General features: G+C 39.3%; 1 protein-coding gene across 1 annotated transcript in view; it reads right to left on the bottom strand.

The window, feature by feature from the left end:
* Nucleotides 1-18,839, bottom strand: part of frmd6 (FERM domain containing 6) — a 29,069-nt gene that overhangs the window by 5,633 nt on the left and 4,597 nt on the right. The window contains exons 2-13 of the mRNA XM_066679326.1: nt 9,702-9,989; nt 8,326-8,416; nt 8,121-8,200; nt 7,544-7,620; nt 7,144-7,330; nt 6,010-6,165; nt 5,713-5,778; nt 5,488-5,556; nt 5,150-5,324; nt 2,945-3,253; nt 2,273-2,404; nt 2,011-2,102 (exon numbers count right to left, since the gene is read on the bottom strand). Of these exons, the coding sequence (XP_066535423.1) occupies nt 2,011-2,102; nt 2,273-2,404; nt 2,945-3,253; nt 5,150-5,324; nt 5,488-5,556; nt 5,713-5,778; nt 6,010-6,165; nt 7,144-7,330; nt 7,544-7,620; nt 8,121-8,200; nt 8,326-8,416; nt 9,702-9,800 (1,533 nt within the window). The 5' untranslated portion in view covers nt 9,801-9,989. The remainder of the gene's footprint in view (nt 1-2,010; nt 2,103-2,272; nt 2,405-2,944; nt 3,254-5,149; nt 5,325-5,487; nt 5,557-5,712; nt 5,779-6,009; nt 6,166-7,143; nt 7,331-7,543; nt 7,621-8,120; nt 8,201-8,325; nt 8,417-9,701; nt 9,990-18,839) is intronic.

Raw genomic sequence — 18,839 nt, 5'->3', positions numbered from 1 at the left:
CGTGACGGCGGCTACGGCCTCTCCTGTCCCCGTGACGGCGGCTACGGCCTCTCCTGTCCCCGTGACGGCGGCTACGGCCTCTCCTGTCCCCGTGACGGCGGCTACGGCCTCTCCTGTCCCCGTGACGGCGGCTACGGCCTCTCCTGTCCCCGTGACGGTGGCTACGGCCTCCCCTGCCCATGTCCGTAGGTCGGCCCGAAGGACTTCAGGGCCGATCCCCAGAACTGTGCCTAGGCTGGTTCCTCAGACTGCCACACAGACATTAGCCAGTCCTGGGCACCCCCCTGTTATTTTGGTCCCCTTGTCAGTCCCTGTCCTGGTTCCCGTCTCTGTCCTTGTCCCTGTACCCGTGTCTGCCTTTGTCTCTGTCCCTGTCCCGGTCACTGTGTTTGTGTCAGTCCCTGTAAATGTCCTTGTACCTGTTCCCCTACCAAGTCCAGTCCAGTCTCCTGTCAGCCCTGTCCAGTCTCTGTTTCAGACCCCTGTCCAGTCTCAAGTCCCGTCTCCTGTCCAGTCCCCGTTCCAACCCTCGGTCCTGTCTCAAGTCCCGTCTCCTGTCCAGTCCCCTGTCAGTCCTGTCCAGTCCCTGTTTCAACCCTCTGTCTTGTCTCACGTCCAGTTCCCGTATCAGTCCAATGTCCAGTCACCTGTCTTGTCTCCGGTCCAGTTTCCCTTTCAATCCCCTGTCCAGTCTCCAGTCCCGTCTCCGTTTCAGTCTAGTGTCATGTCACCTGTCCTGTCTTCTGTCCAGTCACGTACCCCTGTCCAGTCCAGTGTCTTGTCACCAGTCTCTGCTCCCGTCCAGTCCCAGCACCGAGTCCTGTCACCTGTCCCGTCTTCCGTCCAGTCCCTGTTTCCATCCAGTGTCATGTCCAATGTCAAAAATCTCGTCAATTCCCATGTGTCCACTCCTGTCCTGTCCAGTCCGTTCTCGTCTCTTGTTGCCCCCCTTTGTCAGTCTCCTGTCATGTCCCAAGTCCCGTCTCGTATATTCGGTCCTGTCGTGTCCCCAGCTCCTGTGTCGGTTCCCGTCCTGTCCTGAGTCCTGTCACCTGTTGGTTTGTTGTCCTGTCATGTTTTTCGTGCCCTCTCCTGCGCCAGCTCCTGGGGGGTTTAGGAGTACGCGCCCGGGAGTTGCGCGTTCTTGGGGGGGGCATCTGTCACGCCTTCGTCCTGTCAGTCTGTTGTCCCTGCCATGTGCTTTATTTGCACATGGCTCTGTTTTGTTTATGTTCGAGTCTCCGCCTTTGTTCCGCCTCCTCGTCCGTGTCATGTGTTACCCGTCCTCGTTATCTGTCCAGGTGTGTCTCGTTTGTGTGAGTATTTAAGCCCTCTTGTCTCTCATCCGTTTGTCGTACATTTCCCCTTTATCCTGTGTTTAGTTGGTCATGTTATTTAGTCTGTCCGTCTGTCTCTAGAGTTTCCCCGTTTCTTCTCCTTTTTCGTCGTGTCGCTTTTCGTCCGTCTGTCCTGTTTTCCCTGTCCAGTTTCCTTTGTTTTATTTAGCTTGTTTGGCTCCTTGTTTGTTTGTGTCCTGTTTTAGTATCGTTGTTTTGTTTATATTAAATTATCCCGTGTTTTAGCGAATGCGTCCGCCTCCCTCAATTCGCCCCTCACTCCTGACAAATAGCTAGAAAACTCAGACAATCTTAACACTTGGGTAAAACACTACTGTAAATTTTTCAGCGCTGTACACATTAAACCAATGTGTTAACTACCCTGCTGGCAATACAGAGAAGGAAAGTGGTTAGACTGCCCTCTGCTGTTTGTTTCAATGTCATTTAACAATGAACACGAGGTGCAGCACAACACAGGTTGTATAGCATTATGTGCTATAATTTTTATTTAAAATGTTATCCATTATCAAATGTTATCTATGGCAAAATAACATGCCAAAAGTTTTTAAATCAAAAGAATAAGGTCCCAGTCTGCACTGTTCCTCCTCTTAGTGAAAATGTTATTGCAGGTTACTTCTGTCATGGAACAAGAGTTTGTGAGTGAGTGAGTTACCTGTGGAAGTGATTCAATGCTTTGGCCTCTCATCTTCACCACAGTCTCAGAGGAACTAGATGTTGATGAGCTCACTTCCTTCACAACTAAACCTGTATGCACAGATTATCATGGTCAACTACACACTCATTTTATTTGACATATATTGCATCAATTACCATGCAGCATGATTAAGTATCATCTTGTTATCGTATGATATTCACATCTCAATTTGTTTTGGGAAAATTACATGATTTCTATTTGTGTGTGTGTGTGTGAGTACCCGAGTAGCCATTGCTTTGTGCAGATGTCAGCATGTCCTCAGTGATGTGAATGCAGAGGTCTTGGCTGAGGTCCAGTGCTAACTCATGCAGCTCCTCATAGTCTTTAGGGTCATCAACCAGCATCTCAATCTCTGCAGACATACATAAAAACAAATTTATCACAAGCTACACATCTCGCTCATCATGCAGAGTATTCAATTAAAGTCTATTTTTTGTGTCCTGCATTGGTTGATAGATAAAATATCCACTACTGTAACAATTTGGCCATTGTGCCATTGAGGTAACCTCCCTGAAAAAACAGCACAGATGCCACTAAAATAACACTGTAACGAATGACACACGTGAGTGTGGCCAACATTAAAGAAGCCCTTCTTGGGCTTGTTTACTTTCCCTGCACATTATTTTATTTTCTACTCTTGTAGCAAATTTAACTCTTTCCTTTTTCCCCCTCTATATTGTGCAAACATATAAAATGTAAAAAAAAAAAAAAAAAAAAAAAGGTTTAAATCAAGGTTACATAAATTCAACTACCACCAGGGGGCTCCCGCTCTTCTCAACATTCCATACTTCAGTTCCAGGCACTCCATTACACTCATTTAAGTTTCAAGGCAAATCAATGAGCAAATTCACAAATTGACAGATATTTTAGGTCTTGAGTGGGTGACTCATACCGTCGTCATCCAGCCCTCTCTCTTTGCCGCTGCTCTCGATGCCGGAGGTGTGTGTGCTGGCGTGGCTGGTGTTGGAAGAGGAGTGTGTGCGTAGAGGCCGGTGGGGCGTGTGTGCCGGGGTGCGGAAGCTGCCCGTGTCAATGCCTGATGTGTGGGAGCTGCCATGGCTGGTGGTGGAGTGCCGTGAGAAGCGTTTCTGGCGTGAGACACTCCCCATGCTGCTGCCGCTCGCACGAGAACGCTGCTCCAGCTGATCCATGTCCAGCTCCAGAGCATCACTGATGTATGATTCTCGATACTGCTTCTTCTCTACAAGCACACACACACACACACTAATGCTCAGACGTTTGTAATAATCTACAATAATTCATGATGTTTAATTCAACAATTCCTTTACTACTATGAACGATAAACTAGATTCTATAATGTTTTTCCATTTTAGTTTTTGTTTTTTTATTATTACATAAACATGGAACTGTTAATAGAAGTTGTAATTTCCCTAAATTAAATATCAGTATTCTTGTTTGTATTAAACAGTTATTTAGATATTAAAACAAGTTTCATCATATTAGGGTTATTACACAAACTGAGATTTAACCCCCAAGTTTTTTTTTGTGTAGAATGCAGTGGCTTTAACCGTTGAACTAAGGTTACTCAAATTTCCACAGAGCTGAAGGTGCAGAGGTCAAATGAGCAAAACAAACACCTCTTTTGAAGTTCTTTCATCCTTAAGCAAAGCGTCATTCACTGTGAACTTCCTTTCTTTGTACAGAGCTATTTTAAAGAAACCATTTTAGTTTTTGCACAAAACATTACCCTACTGCGATTAACTTGCTAAGCAGCTTTTGACGAGCACAAGTGAACAACCCACTGCCTGTTTTCATGAAAACTGTTTTATAAGCTCTGTGATTGGTCCACTGGTAATGAAATTAAATCACATACAATTTAGACAAATTCCAAGGAGTGTCTTATTCCCTTTTGTTGTTGGCCCATAAAAGAACTGCAGTGGTGTCCATACTTGCTGTTAGTTACAGTGACACAGCAAGCAAAAGAAAGGAGAATGCACATAACAGCTTTAAGTTTTCCTGTATGTTCATTTAAATTCTAGTAATAATTATCACTACATGTCATACCATGCCTGACTATTGCCTAAACACATAACAATTGAGCGAATATTTTACACAATTTCAGCTATTGCATTCTAGGGTAATAACTTAATAATACAGAATATGTCACAGGTATAATTACTGATTTTTTATATTGAAACAAATAAGAGAAAAAATTAAATAGTAACTTGTTACAGTTATATTACTATATTATTACCCACTTATCTGTGAAGTGCTACAAGTTACAACATAAACAATCCAATGTAAATATGTTTGTACTGATAATGTGCAGTCACCTTGTTTATAATCCCTATATCTGAAATACTGCTATTGGTTATTATGAAAAACAGAGTACGTTATGTGCCAAATAAAATTACGCATAGGGGTTTGTTGTACTGAACTATGTTTTGCATGGGTCTGTAGTTTGATACTCATACAGTATGGCATTCAAATGCTGGCTAACTACGATCTCAAGGCGACAGTAAGCAGCAAAATGTTTAATGTTTCCTGTTATGAGGGGTTACTGCATGAGAAACACCAGCCTGCAATACAGTCAATAATTGACTCCTACTTCAGTGAATGGTCCAGCAATAACTCCGACACCAGGTCCCTCACTGAGCCACAGCATGGTTCATCATGACTTGACATCCGTCAGAGCAACATTACATATAATTCTGTCCAGATTCTTCTCTAACTTTTCAATAATCACGCCTTCTTCTTCCCATCTCATTACTGACGTAAGATTTCATTTTTCCAGATTAATGTTTGATCACAAAAATAAGTGCAAGTTAAAGCCTTTATTTATCCATACAACACATGCTTTTAATACGTAATGCATTATTGTATCAATTTTGATCTCTGTATTGGTACAGTAACTAACCTTCGAATGTTACATAAAGAATGCATTGACCCCCTCACCATGATTTCTTACTGGAAAAGTAGATTTATAGTATTTGAAAATTAATTTACTTAGCACAACCTTGTCACTGTGTTTTAACCTATTTCTGTGTTTACAGTAACTATTTATACAGTATCTGCCCATTTTTAAAGTTTGGGCCATTATACCCACACACACAGACATGCAAATGATCAGTGTTACCTTCATTCTCCTCTAGGCGCCGGACCTGCTTAAGAACTGGCTGAAGGTTCATGTAAAGGCGGTGGCTGTTGCTAAGCAACTGCAGGAGGTGGCGGGATCGCACAGGACAGCCAGTGTAGTAGATGAGCTTTCTGGCAGAGGGCAAGCCATCGGGCAGGATTTCAAACCTCTTTCCCTGTGTGTGTGTGTGTGAGAGAGTGAGAGAGAGATTGTTCTAATGAGTAAGTGCACAGGTAAATTAACACAGTATATATGACTGTACCCTGTATGAAAGTGAAATAAAAAATAAAATATGATCAAAAGTGATTGTTATACTTCTGAAAATATGTAATGCTAACCACAAACACGAGTTTGCCCACGTTGGTCCAGGGAAAGTCGTACAGGAGTTGCCTCACAGTTCCCACATTCTAAAAAAAAAAAAAAAAAAACACGTTTATCAGCTGATCAATACTTCACCAAATTAAAGTACAAACAATTATTTTCCAGGTACACAAAGATATTTCACTGATGAAAAACACTGAAGTTTATTTGCAAAGGTCCAGTGTATCATAACACACACACACCTGAAAGATCTGAATTCCACGTAGGGTAAGCCCTAGAGTGAGAGACGCCTCCACTTCTTTTTTATCCTGGAAGGGAAATATACAAACACTGTAAAGTTCAACTTGTAGCTAGTCATTGAGCTACATTAAAATTTGAGTTAATTAAACTTCTAATAATAAGTTGACAAAAACTGAACAGAGTGAAAGACATAGGCACCTGTTCTAAAAGAAGTTAATTTAAATTTTAAATTTAAAAAGGTAGACCAGGACCTACATTCTAAATTTAAAACTTTTTAAAACAGCAGGTTCCCTTCTGACCTTGTAAAGGCGGTAGTAGTGAACAGTGACATCATCCAGGAGGGCCGCTTCTTTGATGTACTTCAGCTGAGCTTCTGAAGCAGTTAGAGCAAACTGTTCCTTATGCATGTTGGGAATGTGACGCAGTATATACTCTCGCCCTCTCTTAGTGATCACCTGGAAGTACAGAGAGATAACGAGTGAGACGGAGACGGAGGTAGATTAGATAGATATAGACAGATAGACAGATCTTCCACATCTTTTACTGTTACCAACCACCTGCATCTAGAGCACAGACAGCGTGAAAGAAACATCAGTTTGTAAAATAATAAAGAATTTGATGATAAGGATATTTCTAGGAACTATGAGCTCACTGAATTTATTTAAACTGCAGTGAAAGACAATCAGTGATGGGCCTCTACCACATTTCTTCACATCTTTTAATTAGCCTGAGGGAGCCTGGATGAGAGCGACAGAACTGAAAAGACTGGCTTAAAAAGGGGCAGTTGAGGATTAGTTACAAATTTACACCCATTAACTGTAATGAAGTGATATACAAGTAAGAACAAATGAATAAAGATACAGCATTTCACTGTAGAAAATGAGATGCTGTAATTCATATGAGTTTATATAAATTGTTATGTTTTCACATTTTAATGACACCTACTTACTGGTAAGTTTTTCTGTGTAAAGTAAAATATATTGCAAACACAAGGGCTCATCAATTACAGTCCTACTGACTGACTTCATGTACAAAATGTATTATTGGACTGCATCTCACAAACTGGGCTAGATACTGTGTCAAATGCAAAAGTGCCCAGAGTTCCAGCTTTTGGAAGAGATGCTGAATTTCTACATTCTCTTTTGACTTTTGGGACCTCCTACTCAAGTCCTAAACATCCCTAAGCTGGGAACTACTGGGCAGGTTTAGTATGATAAATTTGAATGTCTGTGTATGAAAATACAAATCCACAAAATAGACAGAGATAATCAGTTTACTGCACATAAAGAAAGGAGAAATTTGGTAAGGTCTCAGAAGGCAACTACGTACGATGTAGGTACTAGATGTGATGGTATTAGAGAAATCCAAATGTGGATTCTTGTAGCAGAGGGTGTATAGGGTACAAAATATAGGGTACAGTGTACAAAGCTCACCCAGGAAGGGAAGTATGCTTCAGGCTGGAAGTAGGAGCCAAAGTGCTTGTTCCGTTTGAAATTCCCTAGGTCAGCCTGCAGAGCAAACGCAGCCAGCAGGAAGTAGGCCTCCTCTCGCTGCACACACTGTGACTGTAACACCTGCTTCCGTAAATGCCAGTAATAGTAATACCTTGCTGTACGATCGCTGCACATGGGTCAGAGAGAGAGAGAGAGAGAGATTTCAGATTTGAGTTCAGCTTGCACTGGTAAAGTTCAATATATAAACATAAAAATACCCTAAAAGAATGGCTATAGTACTACCATTATTTTAAAAACATCTCAGTATCCAAAGTGGGAGAACACAACAGTACCGTGAACGACAACAAAAATAATATGTGATATGTGTTACATCTTTTACCTGATAAGCCTGCCATTCTCCACATAGTACTGAGCTCTGAAGTGTACGATCATTGGAGGTCCGAATTGATCAATTCCCTTTAAATAGAAAAAGACATATGGCATTTAAAGGGCATTCTGGCTGAAAACAAGAGTAATGCAGAATTATATTCCTCAACAGTCTGGCCAAATTCATTATTTTATTTACTGTTTTCATGTTTTTGTTCATCAGCATTTTGTCACTAAAATACCCAAGATGCCATAGTCAAATGCACTATGCACATAATATCACAATGCATGTATTATCAACCAGCAATGACAGTTACTCACTGATCTATAATTTAATAAAGCCAAGCTATGATGGTCATCAGACAAATTTAAAAACAAAATTAATTCTATTATTATTTACCACAAAAAAAGGCTACAGAGATTTTCCATTTCAGTCACAGAATAAGCAAATTAAAGTCTTTAATTTTAAATCTTCAAAATTTTTAACAGATGCCAATGGTTATCTATATTTTTATGTGATGAATATGACAAAATCTGCAAGCGTGTGTGTGTGTGTGTGTGTGTGTGTGAGAGAGAGAGAGAGATGTTACCCTGCTAGCCTCTCGTTTCCACTCTTTTGGGCAATATTTTGACAGCTTTTGTCCCAGCTCCATATAGATGTGCTCATTGTCTGAAAAAACACCACCTTGTAAGTTACATTACATTTCACACAAACACATGCATATATACACATAATACACATAATATTGGGATATTTAATTTAAGGAGAAGGTCATGAACATTTTCACATCTTACTCTGAACAACGGTTAGGCCAAACAGATGACAGTCCTTCAGTCGAAGCAGATCACACACTTGCACCAACAATTCCTGACACAAAGTCTTCACCTGAGAGAGAGGAACATGGCCCAAATTCAGCAGCGAAAAAAAACCAAACATTTGACCCTGTTATAACATCTGTTTCTAATACTAATATTAGCCATCGCTAATAATAGCCTTGACCTATTTACAAACCACACATGTTTGACCAGTGATACTGACAATGCTCTTGATGAACTAATTCTTATTATGTGTTTGTATTGAGCCATATAATGATACCTGTGACTGGTGGTTGGTACATAGACATGATCTCTTAATTCTACCCTGCTCTAATTCCTAAAACAATATCCTTGGTGCTCTGAAAAAAAGCAAATGCAGACCAATACTTTTGATGAGATTTAGTGTCTGGCTGGTCTCAGTTTACACTGACACTCTAAATCAGTAAACCATGTGTGCCATTCAGGAATTATTTAGAAAAGGCTCAAATAAGAAACACAATCCCTAGTTTACATAATAACCTAGTTATAGATATTAAAAAACATTCAGATATAATGTTTATAATATTATTGCTGGAAAAATAATATAATAAATTAAATGAACATGTAAGGTATCTGAGGCCAATCAAACAATTAACCAGGAACAGTTCATAAAATCAGCGATAACCACTAATTCAGTTATTTATTAACTGCAACTGAATTGTGTCACTGCAGAAATTATAACTTTACAGAAGAAAGAGAGGGAAAACTAATGAACTGTAAAGCAGCTATCATTTAGACCAAGTAATTAAGGATAATTTTCTATTGATCCATATACAAAGTAAATTGTAACTTCGCAAGAAAATCATAAACCTCAAAAATAGTAAATTTACAGGAGAAGGAAAAATAGCTTCTTAACTTTCAATGGAAATCAATATAAAATATTTTATTTTATTCTGGAGCAATATATATATATATATATATATATATATATATATATATATATATATATATATATATATATAGTAAACTAAAAACCAACAAAATTGGAGATACATTTTTGGACAAGATATAATGTAAATAACAGCTCTGCATTTAATTTCATGCATTAAAAAAAATATATTTTAAAACCTGGAAACAAAAAAGTAAGGTGCAAGGTGTTGTCTTAACACTGAGAAACTGAAAAGTGTAAAACACATTAAGACATTTCCCTGCTTTCGGTAACACTTTAACATTATGTCAAACATTTCCCACTGGTTTGTACACTCCCGTGGATACTGTTGAAAACAGTTGTAAGTCCTGAACATTCCAGCAGAAACACGTCAGGATGTGTTTATCACTGGTCATGTATGAGTGTGGGCTTTGGTTGGTGAACTCACAGTGACGATGATGTTAAGTGTTTCATCGTTGGGGAGAAACACACAAACACAGCGGCGGTCCTGCATGGTCTTGTTGTTGTGGAATGTCAGTTTGTTCATGTTTGACCAACTTCCGCCTGTAAACTCCGCCCCTCTTCGGAGCTCCGCCCCAAGAGCCGCCCACTCACCCTCGCTTTCACCCTTTAACTGGTACCAGTAAACTCATATAAATATAGAGTTCTATTGGTACCGGTTCTCTCTCACACACACACATACAGACACATGCCAGTTTTACAACTGGTGAGCTCCCTGTTGAGAGAAAGAAAGAGCGAGAGAGAGAGAGAGAGAGAGATTTAAACAAACCAGAACAAATTTCCATTTTAAAGAACATTCTAAGAGTAATGACACACACACACTTTGTTCTGCTGCTCTGAACTCACCATCAAAGAATGTTTCACTTGCTGGTGACAACCTGAACATCTGCCTGTATAGACGCACTCCTCAATAATTTATTCCCATGTTCTTTCATATTTTCTTGAGAAAGTTGGTACCTTTCAAAATCACATATTTAGGAAGCAATATTTTTCTTTTGATTTTTAAAAGACGGAAACACTGAGTATCAGCCAATACTTAACCAATGTGATATTTATTCTTGGACAAGCATTAAGCCCTGAAAAATTTGGTTAAATTTGAAACACATTTAAAATGAACACCTAAACATTACATTATTCTCTCTCTCTCTCTGTGTGTGTGTGTGGGTGTGTACTTCAGGTTAGATTTGTTATAGGACGGCATTTCTGATATCCAGTCCCACATTTTCTGTTGACACCAGGCCGATACCTGGTGCTGAATATGTCCCTTCTCTGAAAACAACATTAACAGGAATGTCCAGTCCATTTCATACAATATTTCCATACCCCACGTCTGTCCAATCTGCTTTCAGTCGGCAATACAGGGCGCATGTCTCCAGGCTATGTATATTGTTTTTGCAAAAGAAGACCATGGTAACTCACGGTTAACAGCATGTAAAAAAGTAATGCAGCACCATTATATGTGCATTCATCAGTGCACCATTTGAGGTAAAGAAGTGTGTGGTTTTGGGATGCAGCCCATGACGATCTAAAGCAAAAGGTTGTGTAAGGCTCAGAAATGGTGATTTGTGACTAATGTTAGATTTTAATCATGATACTACTGTGATATTCCTGTAGACGATTATAATATAAAAAAAAACTTACTAAGTCACCCAAGCCTTGTGTCCCTGTGACAACTGTACAATTTATAACTAATTTCTAGCACTGTCTTTAATCTTGTAGCTGATGGCTAATGGTTCTGCATATTTCAATGTAGAGTCTTGTTCATGCAGACATCGCTACAGAGACAACTGACCATCTTCTTATTTGGAAAGTGCCTACATAGTTCCTTAAGTGGAAAGTGGAGAAATACATATTTTGGTAAAATACTGCATTCTTTTTCTCTTCTCTTTGTTTTTGAAAATTGGTTTACTTTCATTCCTACTTCAAATACATTCTCCCCCATCATCTGGATCTTCCCTGTAATAAGACTAAACTCAAAAAGTAAAAACTTAGTAGTTTTAGCAAGGGAAGAAACAAGAGAGAGAGAGAGAGAGAGAGAGAGAGAGAGAGTGTTAGTTCTAAATCTGAGTCACTTCCTACCATTCAGTCATGCTGACAACGTGGCAGAACACGCAAGCACGCGCATGCACTCACACACCTCTAATCCTTGTCATTAATACAGGTTTATATATGTTTACATAAAGTCTGGAACATCTGTGTGACTACTGTGCCCTGTTGAATGTTAGAAGATCAGGAGGATGACAGAAAAAGTTCAATAGTAAACAACACCTAAGTTTCTGCGGTTTAAGGTAGAGGGGAGGAAGGGAATGACAGATAACTACAGATTCATAAAACTTTGGAAAAAGGAAGAATATATAAAAGTGCAACAGGAAAATTGTGTAGTCTGTGAAACTGAGTGAAAATGAGAAAGCACATACACAGCGAGGGCGAGAGAGAAAGAGAGAGAACTGCTGTAGTCAGGAGAATTCCAGCTTAACATCTGCTTCTCATTCCAACAATGGACGCCTTTGATTCCGGACACAGCACATACGCTACATCTTCAGGAGAATGTGCTCACTTAGATGGACGCGCTAAATCAAAACATCAAAACATCAGCAGCTGTCACTGATCCTGGAGGACCCTCGTCAGACTGCAGGTTTGACCACTGTATCCACACAGACATGATGATGGTTGTGGTCAAAAGTTGGTCACAAATCTTAAAGACTATGTTTTAAACCTGGGAGTACAAGTTTCCCACTGCATACAAGTCCTAATGTGTGTTTACATCAGGGTCTTAAACAGTCAAACTAGCCCCATACTAACAATGTACTTAAAAAAAAAAACCTAAATGTTTATTTGTATTAAACTAATTACAACAGGTTTTGACACATCTGTCCACAGCTTGTGATAAACTAGAGACCTGCTCGTGCAATATATCTTCTGAAATTATGTGATGTTTTGATGGCACTCAGCCACAAAATCATCTGTCATATCAGGATGGTTAGGACCTGATGGTTAGGATGATAAGTTCTAGCCTATGAACACCACTTCAACTCATCACATATGTTTTTGGAAGGTTTTCTACTATTAAAGCCTTTTCACATCAAATCCAACGGTTACGGACGACAAAAAAAAAAACAAAAAAAAAACATGCACGTCAGGTTTTGAAAACAAAAACAAGTATATTAATGACGTACTGATATTAAGCATTATAATGTCTTTCACATTTCACAAGACACTGCGATGCTGTGTCAGAACCTGTTCAATTTACTGCATTTCACTGATGCGTTAAAATCAGACCGACCAATCAGAGAGCCGCTGTCATGGTTACAGCCCAAACAATTGAGTAGCAAGATGGTGGCTGAATAGCTCGTCTTGTTCGCAGCAGAACACAACAGCTTAAAGATCAACGACACACTGATTGTAAAACTGTGGGGTTAAAGAAAGTGTAATTCTTCATAATGAAAGGAGCAAAACATAAGAGTCGTTTAGATATGGTGTTTAAAGTAAAATGACAAAGTCTCCATCGTTCCTACTCCATCAATTTCATCTTCCTCTCCCAGTGTTTTCCCTTGATTTATGATTGTTGAGACAAAAAAAATGCATTGGACTTAGTGTGAAGGTTCCACAACCTTACAAATCACATTGTGAGGGGAAAAAAATTGTACTTGGTGTGAATTTGCCTTAATACAGAAAGCAATCCCACTGCTCTACAATCCAGTGCTGGCTGGGTTTTATACTCTTCTAATTGCTTGGCATTGCACATAAGCTCATGTTCAGCTGCTCCAGCCGAGCCATAGGTCATTTAACACATTTCTGTTCAAACAGTATAAGCTGTGTGTGCACTATTGAATGTCTGAGTCCACAATGCCGGCAACTTAAAGTGTGGCACCTTAAAGGGGACATTCAGAATTTTAATCAAAAAACACTTTGGACAGAATATTCTGAGGGTGTTTTCTGAGGATGGTGTCTACAAGTATACAGTCTACTGTAAATTTACGAGCCTGAACTAACGAAACAAAGAAATGCAATTCAGCAAACAAGCATCATAAAAACCCACAGAAATCTCCAGCTGAACTCTGTCTCTGAATATTCTGCTGAGTCTTCTGCAACAAATCCATGAGCAAATTACAGGTGCTTCCTACATCAGAATTTCTGCTTACAGAAAGTAATTCTTGTTATATTTGTCAATAGTAATCTGAAAAGTTCCTACGTCACTTCAACAGACCTTTAGAAAGTGCCGAGATATATTAGGGGAAAAAGCATCAATATATGACAACATCATAATAGCAAATGCATCACAATGTTTAATTTATTTGGATAGTTAAGTTAAAAGGGATAAAAGAACATACATTTAAATTACAAAAAAAGTGCTGAGTGCTCATTGCTTTTTCTCTCTGAATGGAAACAAATACCTTGTCCCTGTGCTGATGAGATAAATGATGCACACAAGCTCAGACTCTGTGCCTTTAACTATATTCATCAGGTTTTGTGTGCATTTACTGTAACATACAGGTTTAGCTTTCTTGCACTGAATGAATAGGCCTAGGTCTAAGCCTTCAATGAAGATCTATGTTAGTGCACAGAGGCACCCAGTCTCACATGTCAGACTTGAGACTGCTGTGAGTGTCTGATGTCTTCTCATTTGGACTCATAATAAAAAGACCAAAAATGGCAACATTCTCAAGTTAAGACACTCATATTTCATAATAGTGAAGTACAATACGTACACCTTAAGTGTGAACTCAGGCTCTGAATGGTTAACTGAATAATAGAGTATCCGTAATCATCCTTATTGTTTACTAGTGTGTAAAAGTGTGTACAGATAGCAGTGCGGAATGTCGGTCAGAGTGTAAATGATACTGACATAGCATGTCATGTATATAACAGCATTTTTTCACTGCATGGTACCTACTCTACTCGACTTTTACATTTTTTTTTTCCATTAGGTAAATATGGTACCTGGAATCAGGTTCACTTTTTTCCTGCTCACTCCTGTTTCCAAGCGAGCTGAATTTAGTTGTAACGTGTATGTGAACCTGATTGGCTGCTCTGATTGGTCAGAAAGACTTCACAAACCAAAAAAAATCACAACAAAATGCAGGCCTCTACCACAAACTTGACATTTGTAAAATCTCCAAGGTACAGGAAATATCACATTTGTTTTGAATGCAGCTAACAACGGCAACTCGTAAAATTATTCCATGGTCTTTTGAAGAAGTTCGTATGTTCCCTGGAGTTAGAGATATGCAATAAAGAATGAAAAAAATGACACTGATCTGTCTGAATTGGGGCACAGAGCTGTTCAATCCAAAAGCTAAACTTTTTTTTTGTTTGTTTTATTTGTGTGTGTTTGTGTGTGTGTGTGTGTGTGTGAGGGGCGGTCGTACTTTATAATGGGGTACCAATTGAGTACAGTAGAGTAGATACCATGTAGCGGAAAAACACCACATGATGGTCGGTTGTCATCTGTGGAGTGTATGAGCAGGCAAACCTGCAATGTGGGGAAGCAGCAGACTTTTAACACGGGGGGCAACCTTGGCCTAAAGATTAGAGGACTGGGCTTGGTACTGGAAGGTTGCCGGTTTGATCCCCAGGACCCACAGGAATATGGCTGAAGTGCCCCTGAGCAAGATAATGAACCCCAAAACGCTCCCCAGGCACTGAGGATGGCTGCCCACCGCTCTGGGTGTGTGTTCACAGCCCCTAGTGCATTACTGTGTGTGTGTGTGATGACTGCCATAGATGGGTTAAATGCATAAGACACATTTCTTTGTATGTTGTAAAATGACAAAAAAGGAACACCCTACACATGCCCACTGTGTGTTAACTTTGGTAACTGGGTTTATACCTTCACTTCCTGTCATTTTCTACATGCGTTTAATTACTGTGGGAGCCCAGCATGTCCCTTATCTATCCCTATCAGGGATTCCAGTTGGTCACATTAGTGGACAAACCCTCCAGATTACAATCTTTCTTCCTTGCTGGCTTTCCTAGAACTACACACTAAAGGAGTCAAGGACTGAGGCCCACAAAAGGAATCTCAAATGGAAACTCTTAAGTGATACAAATAGTCAAATGCAAATTCAGGCAAATATGCATCTTTAATGATTACCTTCATAATTGGGACCTCAGTTTTGATATAAATTAAATTTTAGGATAATTAAGTCATTGGATATTCTGTTATTTCTTACCCAATCTGAAACACACACACAATTACATTTTCTGATTCAGAATTCCTTTGTCTTTTTACATGCCATGAAGTTAAACTTTTGGAGTCTAGGTGTGATATTAACACATCTCTTACTCTGCTCCCCTGCTGCTAACAGAAACGTGACCCAGTAAGAACATGTGATTTAATAATAAGACATCTGGAAACCATGTGTAGGAGAAAAGGAGAGGGAGAAGGTAGAGAAAGAGGCATAGACAGAAGAAAGAAAAATAGGGCAACCAAAGGAACAAGAGAGGGAAAATAAAAAATGGAAAAAAAACACATGCATTATATTAACATGTCCCAACATGCTTCGATAAAGAATGCAAGCCAAGAGTTACATACTGTGACTCCCCTCTCAAAGAGCCCAGCACTTTATTTGCAACGCACAAACACACACATGCTTTTGACCATTCATAATGTGGCTCTCAGTCCATCTGTGTTAAGAAGTTACACCCTGTGGTTTAAAAAAAAAAGACAAAGCAGCTTTGAGCTTACCATGTTTTCCCATTCCTGTTAAATTACACCATGAAATTTTTCTAAATGCATTCATAACTAATTCTGTTATTTGAAGTTGCAGGGATATGAGAGCCCATCAAATGGCATTCTGTATTTTGGATTGATTGTTTTTAATTGCCTTTCTTGTAAATGTTTCAGTCACAGTTCACACTAATGAACATCAACCCCGGCTGTGTCTTGGCAAGTCTTTCTATATATGAATAATTCTTCTTACAGAACAAAACAAAAAGTAATTAAATTCATTAATTGATTGTAACCGATTATTCAGTTTAGATTAACTGTGTGTCTGGAGCCGACCCATAATCACCATCACAGGGCAACACGCTCACACATTCACTCATACCTATGGACAATTTGAGAAGCCAATTCACCTACAGATATAGGACACGGAGAGGACACACCAATCCGCTCACAGGTAGTTAGTCAGAATGCGGCTCAAACGCACAACCCCAGTGCCCAGGAGTGTGTGACGCTACCTGTTGTACCATCATGAAGCCCAAAATAATGAAATGAAAGAAAATTAATGAAAGAGCAAAGTGACACTGCATGCAATAGAAGCCAATATAGCAACAAGTAAATTCAAATGACACAAAAAAGTCACTAGTAATATGATAAGACCACGTAACGTGTTGTATAATTCTATAACAGTATCTGATTAAACTGTAGTACTGATGTGTCTGGCCAATGTGTTAGCTTGTGGCTAGGCGCTAGAGCACAGCACCATTTTGAATATTGTTTGAATATTAAGTGCTGCGATAGAATAAAATAGAAAACAATAACATTCCAATGAAAGCCACATTTACAGCCACTCCTTTCATTGTTGCATTAGAATATTTGTATATTACGGTCCTACAAATGCTACACGCTAATTTGAGCACACAAAATATGCATTGTGGTTAACACTAAAATGTTAAGGATTTGCTGTTGGTTTCAAGCTTTTATAACATGGTTTTCACTTCAAAAATATATACTACTTTGCATTTGTAGTCCATGCAGTTACTAAATAACAGTTCTTAGGCTGCAATTTGCCTGGAGTCTTAGGAGGTTAAATATTATATTGATGCTTTGAATGTAACATTGACATCAATACCCATATTTTCCCCTGAGAAAGAAAACCATTCATTAATGCAAGATTATGTTTTAGATTTTTTTTTTTCCAATAAAGAATATTTCTTGTATAAGTCTACACGAGGTGTTCAGCTGAAACTCTCTCTGCCTCATCGTACTGAAGCAGGTCTAAGTAGAGGTTGCTTCTGCAGTTAATGGTCTATAGTTAAAATATATTCATTGCTTTCACTGGTGTCCATTATCCAGTTCAGAACGTTCCTGCAGCAGCCTGACTGAACAACAGGAACACCAGGTCTTCCTTTTTCTTGTTGAAAGATGTTAACAGTTCCTGTTTGACTTATGGTTCAGACACAGTATCACAATAAGCACTTGGTGTGTAGTGATCATTTCAATGCAGCAGATCAGGTAAGCACACCACACACCAGCAATAAGGGTCCTAGCTAAAGACTTCTAACTGTGCTTCTTTTAACATGATTATAACTGTCAGTCGGTCTGGATGGATGCCTCTACACGGTGCTGAAAATAATCATGCAACAACTAAGTAAACATTTTAAAACCAATCTTAGATTTCCAGTATGTATTATTAGTGTAGTCCAGTTTGTGGTGTAATTAAAGTTATGTGCTTTTCTGCAACCACTGCCTACAAATTTTATTTTGGGGATTAATAAAATGTCTGTGTTTTAGTCAACAATATCTACTTCTACATCTAGTTCTCCTGAATAATTAGGAGGTCAGAAAGCTTAAATTATTACTGTTTACAATTATCAGGCCCATTGATTGCTACAAGAGTTATTTCAACAGCAGTGAGTTTATAGCTAAGACTGCTAAAATTATCCTGGCAATCTGAACACTTCCAGAATGAAATACAGAACCACACTCCCAGGCGTCTGGCATCAGGGCAGAATATTTCTACATGGATGAAACACACCACACTGCCAATATGTTCCTCCAGTTTGACCCAGGCCACTGGGTTGTAGAGTTCCATGTGACTGTACACAGCTTTATAACAACTTCTAAAGTATCATCCACCCAATGGTCTGAAAATGATTAGCCAGGTCCAGACCTTAAAGACCAAATCAGCACAAACTGTATAGCGTTTAAGATCTCCTACACATGACCGTGATTAAGACTTTCCTCTGAGGAATAAGTGGTAATAAAAATTAAGCAACTAAATTTAACAAGATTTCCTGACCACTTCTATTAGTTAATTCAACATTCATCCTTCATTACTTCATTCATTATCTATAACCCTTATCCAGTTCAAGGTTGTGGCGGGTCCAGAGCCTACTCGGAATCACAGGGCACAAGGCAGGAATACACCCCGGAGGGGGTACCAGTCCTTCACAGGACAACACACACATTCACACCTACAGACAATTTTGAGTAGCCTATCCACCTACCAACGTGTGGTTTTGACCGTGGGAGGAAACCCACGCGAACACAGGAAGAACACACCAAACTCCTCACAGACAGTCACCCGGAGCAGGACTCGAACCCACAACCTCCAGGTCCCTTGAGCTGTGTGACTGCGACACTACCTGCTGCACCACCGTGCCACCTCTTAATTCAACATAAATTATAAAAATAATAATATATTTATTTTGGTTTATTACTCCTATAATCACTGAAAAGAAGAACAGTATCAAGAAAATGATAACATCAAAAACTATTAAAATTCCTCAATTATTATATCATCCAAATCAGCATTATAGCATCTTTTCCATTCATTCATTGTCTGCAATCGTTTATCCAGTTCAGGGTCGTGGTGGGTCTGGAGCCTACCCTGAA

Source organism: Hoplias malabaricus, chromosome 8 (genome assembly GCF_029633855.1).
Source record: "Hoplias malabaricus isolate fHopMal1 chromosome 8, fHopMal1.hap1, whole genome shotgun sequence".
Lineage (NCBI taxonomy): Eukaryota > Metazoa > Chordata > Actinopteri > Characiformes > Erythrinidae > Hoplias > Hoplias malabaricus.
The sequence above is the reverse complement of the archived record's forward strand: the minus strand, read 5'-3'. Positions and strand labels throughout refer to the sequence as shown.